The sequence below is a fragment of the Triticum aestivum genome, chromosome 7D, assembly GCF_018294505.1.
Source record: "Triticum aestivum cultivar Chinese Spring chromosome 7D, IWGSC CS RefSeq v2.1, whole genome shotgun sequence".
Taxonomy (NCBI): domain Eukaryota; kingdom Viridiplantae; phylum Streptophyta; class Magnoliopsida; order Poales; family Poaceae; genus Triticum; species Triticum aestivum.
In genome coordinates, this window is record NC_057814.1 from 82,485,172 (window position 1) to 82,495,739 (window position 10,568).

Sequence of the window (10,568 nt, forward strand, 5' to 3'; positions counted from 1 at the left end):
TGCTAGAGATGCTGTAAAAGAGGTTATTTCAACCGCCAAAACATAGGTGGATAAGGGCATGGTTCCATTTTCAAGATCCAGAGGAATGTAATGAGTTCCATTCAAGAAAAAAAACTTCATTTTTATGTTTACACCCCCATGAATTCGACAGAGCTATGCTTTAATTTCACTTGTCCAACTTGAATTGTTTTCGCTTTATATATATAAGCAATTTAGAGGTTTGTTGAAAAGCCTACAATCTTCACAACCACGTGGACACTAGACAAGCGATCATTTCTTCTCTTGGCCAAAAGCCTGGCAAGGGGTTTCGGAATGCAAATCCACCCCCCGAACTAGTAATCTTTGCCTTCAGGTCAGTACAACCCCTATGGTGAACAAGAGCATAAATTGGTCAAGTCCAAGCAAAAAACTGGGGACAGAATTACATGATGAGATCTAGGCCACCAAGTAAAATGTTTCAACTGTTATCATTATGCACTTATACAGCACCGTGATTGAAGGAGGCTTACAACACATGGTATTGGTCTTGAGAGACGGAAAACATCATACAACATGTCACGTCAAAGTTTACAGGTTACAGAGATCTCCATCCAAAATTGAGCCGATCTCATTGCAGGTTTTGATATGCTAGCATAGGGCGGAGGGGCGTGCTAAGGTGGCTACAACTACGAGAAGGTGTCCTCCCTGTCCCCCTCCGCGACCTCGCCCTCCTCAATGTTGCTGAACTCCAGGAAGTGCGTCGGCCTGTGGTCCTCATGATAGAAGTCGCGGGGTGTGCCCAGCTTCATGCTGTACTTCATCAGTGGGTCGTGCTTGACTCCCATGAAGTTGTAGTTCCATGGAGCGTTGTCAGGAACCTGGTGAGAGACACAAAAGTGAAGTGAGTTTCCAAAATTGAGTTAGCTCTAAAGAACACCTTACAAATATTCCTATTAAGATGAGTACACATACCATGTAGAATCCAAGGAAGCGGTCGCTGAGAAGCATCTGGACCTTTTCGTAGTGAGTTGGGAGGTACCCTTGTGGGTTGCTCCCGTTGTCCTTGTTGCCACGGGCCCACTCATAACCACTTGGTGTCAGTTTGTATGCAGTCAACGAGCACGATCCTGGGGTGAAGCTGCAGGTCAAAATGATGCACTTCTCACCATCCCACTGCTTGTTGTTCTCCAAAATTTTAGCATGTGATGTCAAATCCTGCAAAGCACAGCAGAACCAACAGTTCAGTATATGAGACTCACATATCATACCCAAAAAAGGCACCACGCAATTGAAATGTGCAAGAAACAAAAGAACCAACAATTCAGTAGCGAGACACTGGCTCACAGGCAAAAAAAGGACTACTACAGAATGTGCCAAAAACAACAGAACCAACAATTCAGCACAGAAACTGACACAGGCAAAATAAAAAACTCGCTATATAAAATGTGCAAGAATCAAAAGAACCAACAGCTATAATTTTTATGTATAGTGCATTGTGGGTTGGAAAGATTAAACATGCATTTTAATATTCACATTCAGAATTCAAATGTCACAAAGGAGACAATTAACCGCTCATGGAAAGACAAAATCTGCTTGATCGGACATTATGGAATTGTGCACTGAAATTTCAGCTACTTAGTTTAGATTTTGGATAAGAATCACAAGGTTAGTTTTGAAGATACAAATGGTAGGAGACAAACCTGAGGTGATAGCTGAGGAGCTTCATTTGGCTGGGTATGCATCCATCCCAACGGCTCCAAGTCAGCAAGGAACTCATGCTCTGGGAGATTCGCTGGCAAAGTCACCATCTGGTGAGTTCCATGCTGTGGCGGAATGGATATGCATCTGATCTCCTTGACTTGGGGATTATCCTGTGGACTCAGCCCATACAGGAAACCTGCAACCTGTGTCCGCAGATCTGCTATGCATATGAACTTCTTCAATATATTCTTTGGCATGATGTAAGTATAGCCAGTCTCCTGTACACATAATACAAGCAGTAAGTAACCATTGGACAATTGTTATTTGGTGGTTTTATGGGTAAATCGAAGAAAAGAAATTGCAGTACTGACCTTTATATCATCCGAGTTAACATAAATGTGGTTGACACGGAGATACAGGTTCGTAGCAGAGATGGCCCTGACACGCCAATCTGTCTTCGATGCAAACGCTGCTTGCTCATACGGACTGGTTGTTGTGACGATGAGCTCATCTCCATGCACATTAACTGTCCTTGTTGTCTGTGCAGTTACCTGATTTGTCTCTCGGGACTGCAAATTCAAGCAAATCCAAGAATGAGGAAAACTGACGCAATTACTATGCATAGAAACTAGACACAAAGGGTGGTATAGAAAGTTTACCTGTTTCTCAATCTCAGCAATCTGTTGCCTCTGCTGTGATGGTGGAGCTATTTCAGCACCAAGTATTATATCACGAATCTCAGATTGCGTAAGTGCAGAAGTATTAACGTTGTTTTTCTTCGCATAATCAGAAAGAATGAGATCCCTGAGCGCACATTCGACCTTCAGCCACTGCTCGTCGGTCAAAGATGGCCAGATATGATGTGGTTCCGTAACAATTGTCTTGTCAGGCTTCAGCAACATCTTGGCCTTCTCATTATTGACATGTAATGCTCGTAATATAAGCACAAGACGAGAGAATGCGGTGTAGGACGAGATACTTTTCAGCCAGTCATCGTATATGTTATAAAGAACCATCTGTGGTTCCGTAGCCTTGAGAATAAGATCGCCAAACTTCTCAATCTTCAAGCAAGCTTGGAATGGCAGCTGCAACTCACTGCCCTTGATAACAATGTTAGGGAAATCAAGCAGATGGACTTCCAATGGATCCAACATACCCTTCCTTGTCACAATAATTTGCTTTGGCTGCTCTTCTACAGGAAGAGACCGAACTAACGCAGCAACCTCCTCGGCAGTTTTCCACTTGGCCAGCTGCCCTAGACGCTTTTGTCCTGCCCATACACTTGTGTGGATGACCTGCAGATTATAATCCATTTTCATTTAATAAGTCTTCCAAGTTGTGATGCTGTGCAGTTATGCAATAATTGCAACAAAACTAGAGGTAAAAGCAAAAGAAAAGGAACAAACCTTCAGAAATAGTTGCCCAGTTCTTGGATTGAAAATAAAGATAGCACCGTTGATAGGTTTGGTGGTCAGGTTACCCTCGAAGGTTTTGTGAATGGTAACTCGATAGACATTTGTGTCATCCACAAACCATATGATTTGATTGCTGAATATCTCTCCATAGTTCTGCGAAGACAAATATGGCTCGGTGGGTTCAGATGAATACAACTGAAGACCCTTTCTTATTCTCTCCCTCAGCACATACAGAGCAGGATTTGACTGTCAAAAGAGAAAATAAACAAGAATGTCATTTATATTAAATAAGCAAAAAAATTACTACAACACAGATAGAGCAATAGAGCTAGATATGTTACAGTTAGCATGGTTATTACCTTCATGATCTTGTTCATGGCTTGCTGGAGGAGGGGCTTTGACCCAGGGAACCAATTGCCAAAAGCAGAGTGCAAATTATAAGCTAGATCAAGTCCAATCATCACTCCTGCAATAAAAATTATTCAACATTAAGCACAGAGGATTCAGACAAGACAAGAAATTGAAAGTTAATGGATACTCAAAATCATACCAGTCGGAGAAGGGTAGATGGACATATTATCTGTCGTGTAGTCCATAAATTTTGCTCTTGTATAACGTTCTATGTCATGTGAATCGTAGTCTCCCCATCGTAGTTGCACATCAATCCAGTACTTGTTACTCGCTTTCTGATCAAAGACATCCTTTGACTCGGAAACTAAGCTTGGTTTGGACATCTGCCACCTATGTGCAGCAAAAAGGAGTACATCTGCACATGAACTGTTCATCTTGTAACTCTTCCTGGGATGTATTGTCTCCTTTTGTACTGTCTCAATCTCCAGCGCATCCAACTCCTGATCCAGAACTTGGCAAAGATCCATAACAACACTTTCATGGACCTTCTGCCAAAGATGTGCACGGAAAATCTGAATCAGAGAGATCTTCAGGGTTGGAATTTTACCATGCATGAATATCCCTGTCAGATCTAGCTGAACCTGGAAACCAACATATACGTTTGCACGATTAATGGTTGGCGACCACCAGAGGGTAAATCTTCTGTTGGGGATTTGATTAAGCCCAGAACGCTGTGCATTTGTCAGCTTTTTGTACTTCATTGATTCCTCGAAACCTGAAGCCTTCTCCCAAAACAAACCCTCCCAAGTAGGGAAATATGTTCCTTTAAATAAGGTATGCTCCAGGATACCTTCCACACCACCAAGTGCTTGGATGACATCAGTTCTGTAGTTATTCAGATTCCACAGCTTTCCATCATGTCGCTGATGTGTCCACCAGAATGGGTTCTGTTTCAGCACTTGATACTGCTTAAAGTCTGTCCGCACCCTCCACCCTTTGTCATAGGCCAAAGTGTGGCGGTCTTTCTGGAATAAAGTGTTGATACGGGGTATGCCTCTATCCCATGAATCTTCCAGATCTTCAAGTGTTAAGCGCCTATTCTGCGATTGTGCTTCCTGCCTCTTCAAAGCATACTCAGCCCAAACACGCTGAGAATCAATGAACTCGCTCTCCCATGGTTGGATGTAGCGATACAAGTTGGGGATAAGCTGGTCCTCTTCATGACTCATACCACTTCGAAAATGTGTCACACCAACATCTGTCTGTTTGCTATACCTAAGATCACTCTGTGGTATCAAAATGTGACCCATTGACAACATACCCAAACCTCCAATTTCCTTGGGTGTATAGAAGATAACTGGTGGAAACCTGCTAGGCATCTTTGAGTTCAGGCCAATCTTTATGCGAGTCTGGATCTTGTTTTCACATTTTACAAGCAGATCCAGTAGTTCCTGTGTATGAACAGTTGCTTCACGGAAATATGTCATGAGGCCAATGAGAGCAGTGTTCCACTTGTTGACTATCTTGGTAAATGTCGTTGACCCTGATGACATAAGGATTTGCCTGACACGGTTCTCAAACACCTTCATGTGTTCATCATCAACCCTCAAAAATGCAATAGCTGTCCTTTCTTTTGTCTGCTCATTCTGCAAGTTCCATACTCCATCCTTTGTGTTGCTGAATGCCTCCTGAGTCATACGTATCTTTGGCAGTATACGGACCTCAAACCCAGACATGCTAAAGAGCAGGTTTGGGTTATCCTTGCTGTATACAGAGACAAAGCCATTCTCCCATTCTAATGTTGTAATGCTCCTTGGCAGGCGATTCTTCATATCCCAAAATACACTTCTTCCCAGATTAACATCATGCTTCATGAGCCTCATTCTTGCATCTCTAGGCCAACATTTCTTGTTGTTGTAACCGACCATGTTCTCATTATTAGGATCAGGATGCTCTGTCAAGTACCGCTGAATCAAATCCCTTGCCTCTTCATGAGTGAACCGGAACATTATATGCACCTTATCGATATATCGAGAATACAGCCTGATGGGATGCCTTGTCTCAACTTTAGTGTCAGTATATGTAAGGAACTCATTTGGCATCTGAGGCGGCCCTGCAATCTCACTAGCTCGTGTTAAACCAAGAAGTAGGAGATCCAGCACCAGCCCATAGTACTGCACAATAAAAGATGCAAACTGAAGACCCCGAATAAGCCCATAAGAATTTGTGTGACTCATATCCTTGTAAGACAGCACAACATTGTTCTTTGCAGTGACATAATCAGCAATGTTATGGTCCAAGACCAACCGTAGAAGCCTGTTCAACAGAGTCAGATCAATTTTTTCAAAGAACTTCTCAAATTTTGTCTGCAGCATCACAACACACTGCCCATCGCTAGTGTCCCATATGTCCTGCAAATTATTTATGCCTTGGCACCACTTGTAAACAAGTAGAGGAGGTGGTTCTGAATCAGCAGGCTTTACCCAATTTGGGAAGAGGTGGCGTTTGTCCCCTTCATACCACAAGTATTGGTCAAGGTATGCATCAGTAATTTTCTCAAGCGGCTCAATTTCATATACCGGGATCAGGTAGCTGTACAGATCCATAAACTCAATACCAACTTCTTTAAAAGCACGCTGAGTAAGAAGATGCCGTTTTATCCTTGACAAAGCTTCATGTGGATTATCATATGCTTGCTCTATTAAACCCAGTTCCTCTCGCTGCAGTTGATTTAATCTTACTGCCACACTGTATGACTCTTTCAGCCTTTCCAGTGCCAATATAAGAAGTTTGGTATCATGCTTGTATGAGAGTGGGGGAAATGGAATCGGTGAGAACTTCCTTGACTCCAGCCAATGGACCGTGGTTGTATAAATAGCAACTGCTTCTTCAGGTGTCACATATGGCCCGTCTTTCAAGTAGTTGTGTTGCCTCTCTTGTTCTGCCTTCAGCCACAAACGAGTTAACCTTCCAAGATTTTTGCGGCAGACAGTCTTGTCAACTGTAGCACCACGCCGGATACGCTCACGATTATAGTGAGCAACATTTGTCCACCAATCAGCCTTGGACTTCACATAACGGAGTATCATGTTCTCAATAGGAACTGGCAGGCCAGGGACCTTCCAGGGGATATTTGCCTTCCAGCAGCGCCATGCCTCACTAAGATGCTGCAGTATAGTCCTGGCCTTGTTTTGCTTGATGCCCTCTGGCATAGCATCAAGGACATCATGCATAACTGCAGCTCGAAGTTCCAGATCAAAGTGAGACTCGACACGTTGCTTGGTTACTGTTTTAGCAACTCCTTTTGAATGGCGACCTTCAAACTGCCTGGCCAGCAAATTACCTAGCCACCTTTCAAGCAAGGGCACAATACCACGAAGGAAGAACAGCCACACTCTCCACATAGGAGCCCAAAAACCACAGCCAGGTCCTTTTCCAACAGGACCAGTGTTGAAACGATAGTATATCAAGTGCTTCAGATCTTTGCACATCCTGATTTGCCGCATCAGACGATACTTGTATCTGTACATACCGGTCAACTGACCAACATGGGAGAATATGTATTGCAGACCATCGGCCAACTGAAAGGCGTCAACATTTCCCAAGCGAAACTGGATGTTTGCATCAACAACCAGCTTCGTAAGTCGCAGAATCTCACGACACAAGTGGAAAGCATTTCCAAAACGAGATTTCTTTCTCTCTTTTGTTGTGAGTGTCTTCACAGGCTTCAAATTGAAATTGTAGTCCAAGTGAAGATAGTTCAGATTCTTCCTGTGAATCAACAAGTTAAGCATGTTGTAGCCCTGCTTGCAAACTTGCAGCCCAGCTTCTGCCCAATCAAGCTCTGTACTTTGGAAGAACTTCGTTGCTTGCAGTGAACGGAACAGATGTTTCTTCTTCTGTGCTTTAGGAGGCCTATGATGTAGCTCATTGAGCACATAGCACTTCAGCAGCTTCTGGTAGCTCACCCGGACCTTAACTGGATACGCTGGTGGACTGCAAAACAGATGTTGATGCAACATGAGACGAAAGTATACCAACGAAAAAAAATATGGAAAGGGATTGTTATTTGTTAACTCGTTGTAGTATTTACCAGTGCTCTTTGAACCATTCAGAGACAAGTGGGATATCCTCAGCACGGCGTGTTCTACCAGATCTCATGTTAAAAGGCCTTGGAGCAAAAAGCAATGAAATGCCGGCAGCTGTCGTGTCAGTGTAAAGTGGAATATGGTTCAAAAGAGGCTCCACACCCTCAGGGAGACTAAAGTCATCTTCGTCGTCATCTTCACTTGCTTTCTTCTCCCGACGATCAACCTTGCTGGTTGAAGTGATCGGATTTATCAGAGGATCATAATAAAATGCAGGCAGATCTGGATCTTCTGTCTTGATATACATTATCATAGGAGTATGATATATGCAAAGTCTCACTTTCCTTGGCCTGTTATTGTACAGGTGGGGGAACGCAATTCTGTACTCGGTCCGAAGTGGTTGACGGATGATGAGTTTATTGATGTCATTAAATTCATTCCAGTCCTCATCCCCCTTCTCCATATCACGGTACAATGGCTCAAACTTTGGACCACCTACAATTGAAAACTTTAATATCAGTGATAAGAAAACATATGTTGTAAACCAAATATACAAATGTGTTCCCCCTTTTGATAAAGCATAAGAAAATACATTGGAGAAATTACAAGCAATGGTTGCTTATGTTTTCATAACTTTCATAAAACCTTGGCAGTATTCAGAAACCTGGTGGGAAATTGTTCTATTTAATCATCAAATCAAAAGCTACAACTATTATGCTAATCAATGTGTTGTGGTAGTATTTTTGAACTTGCTACATCAAACTTGCTTACAAAAGAAGAAGGTAAATCTTGTTACCTGGGATGCACATGTTAAGTGCTTTGGCAGTAAAGAAAGACTCCATGTCAAACAAATAGAAATAATTCCGATCAGTCAAGTCTGACAAAAGTTGACCAGCGAGGCGATAAAGTGTTGCCATGATGGGAAGAGACAGATTCCACTTCCTATAGCTGGGACCATTTATAAAATTGGTCTTCACGAGGGGATTGTGATCATAAAACCAGTTATACACAGCTCCATCTTCCTCTGGGTCCAACTCCAGTTGTATAGCCTCCAGTGGTTCAACGTCCAACAAATTATCAGCATAATCCAGTGGAGGTTCCTCGTCATCAAATGGAGGAAAGCGCATTCTCTTGAAATGCCGCCTATCTCTCTTCTCCCTTCGCATCATGATCCACATAGAGCCCCACTGCAGAAAAACACATGACAAGAGATATATTGTAAGCATATCTAAAAAGACACATGACATGAGATAAGAGATAAAAGGGACAAAAAAGAATAATGTGGTAATAATGAAAGAAGAATCAAGTCTAGATCATCACCTGCGCCAAGTAAATGGGCTCAACTACCCATGGGATCTCATTTACGAAGGTTATGGCGCCAGTGATATGGTACAAGATCTTAACATCGCGAACCTGAAAACAGGAGTTATTTTAGTCTATGGCCATGGAACAGCTAACCTCAGCAACCATAAGATTATCAGTGTTCATATCAAAAAGTCACAACTAAAGGGCTTACTTGTTCCCAGGGCATCGGCATATTCTCCAGTAGTTTGTAAACAGCATGAGGCACAAATTTGAGTGCTCCAAGATAAACACGCTTGTCATGCCTGTACTTCTTCGAAGACATGTCCCCATGGTCCCTGTTCAAAAAGACAGATGCATAAATTTACTGAAACATAGGCAGATCCCCAATCTAGACCACATGAAGGTTTACCAATGCTGAGCTACAGCAACTAGCACATCAACAGTTCAATATATCTAGAATCCTGAGTCCTGCAACCTACAGTTGAGCTACTAGCAAATTAACATGTTCACCGTAACTATGAGGATAAAATACAAAACAATATCGTGAATCCTAATTTCAGGGCTCCAGAGCAAGAGGCAGCAGACTCATGCCTAATTCCAGTGACAAATCGTAAGCAGGAACCACAACGAGCACATGATGCAGCGCAGAAAATAACATGGGTAAATCAAAACCTAAACCCTATCGAATCACAGTTACAACCATAAACCTACACCAAACACCATGCTCGCACAACCACTGACTTCAGTCGAGACGCCTATCACATCCACGCCACTAGTTCAACGCAACACACGGCTACGGAACGACCTAAGACCACAAGCAATTAAGCATCACAGCCCGCCATGAGCGCCAGAGGCCCCGAAACCTAGCCGCAGGCGGTAGAGGAAAACCATACGGCGCGGATCTGGAGGTTCCATACCTGATGATTTTGCGGACGTGCTCGGGGGGCATGTCCTCCTTCTGCGCCTCGACGAAGCCGAACTTGCGCTTGTCGCCGTAGCGCTTGGTGTTGAGCTGGTGCCACTTGCGGGCCTTCTCGACGAGCTGCGCCTCGAGCTCCGCCGGGGTGAGCGGCTGGCCGGCCTGCGGGGGCGCGGCGGCCGGCGGGGGAGGGGGCGGGGGCAGGCCCGCGCCGGCCGTGCCCGGGGGAGGGGGCGCGGCCGCCATGGGCGGCAGCGGCGGCGGCGGCCCGCCGTTCCACATCAGGGCGGCGGTGGCGGCCTCCGCTGCTGCTGCGAGGGTTTTGAGTCTCGAACGAGACGGGTTGGGGTTCGACTTCCAGAGGTGTCGGGATTAGAGTGAATGAAAGGGGAAAAAGAAGGGGAGAGGGGGAAACCGAAGTCGCTGGCGATGCGTCGGATATTTTTATAGGTGGGCTTGGCTGCGGGCTATGGCGGTGTGGCGGGGAGATTCGAGCCGACTTTGGTGTGCTGGGCCGGGCTTTGGTTCTCAAGTCGGCTTTGTGGTGGGCTACACCTACACGGGGTCTCTTGTTCACACTTTTCCTTATTTCTTCCTCTCATTCCCCTCAAATCAAAATAATAATAATCTTTTTCTCAAGTCGGCTATCCTGAAAAAAGGTCGGCTGTGTGATGGCGGGTCTCTTATCCACTCAGAAAAAATATATTTCGGGACCTTCATAAGGTTTTCTCACTATCACAGAAATATTTTATACGGGAGCAATTCGTTTAGTAGGATATGATGTATTTCATTGGTTTCAAAATATAAGGT

The 10,568-nt window shown here is 44.1% G+C and overlaps 1 protein-coding gene across 1 annotated transcript; it reads right to left on the bottom strand.

The window, feature by feature from the left end:
- Positions 1-448: 448 nt before the first annotated feature.
- LOC123165098 (pre-mRNA-processing-splicing factor 8A) lies at positions 449-10,137 on the bottom strand. Its single transcript, XM_044582731.1, has 13 exons — positions 9,757-10,137; positions 9,051-9,174; positions 8,855-8,947; positions 8,331-8,721; positions 7,540-8,029; positions 3,646-7,442; positions 3,455-3,561; positions 3,087-3,341; positions 2,340-2,975; positions 2,052-2,249; positions 1,680-1,958; positions 952-1,194; positions 449-857 (listed from the first exon to the last, which is right to left on the bottom strand). The coding sequence occupies exons 1-13, from the start codon at positions 10,038-10,040 to the stop codon at positions 666-668; spliced, it is 7,089 nt and encodes a 2,362-aa protein (XP_044438666.1). The 5' UTR covers positions 10,041-10,137; the 3' UTR covers positions 449-665.
- Positions 10,138-10,568: the final 431 nt, after the last annotated feature.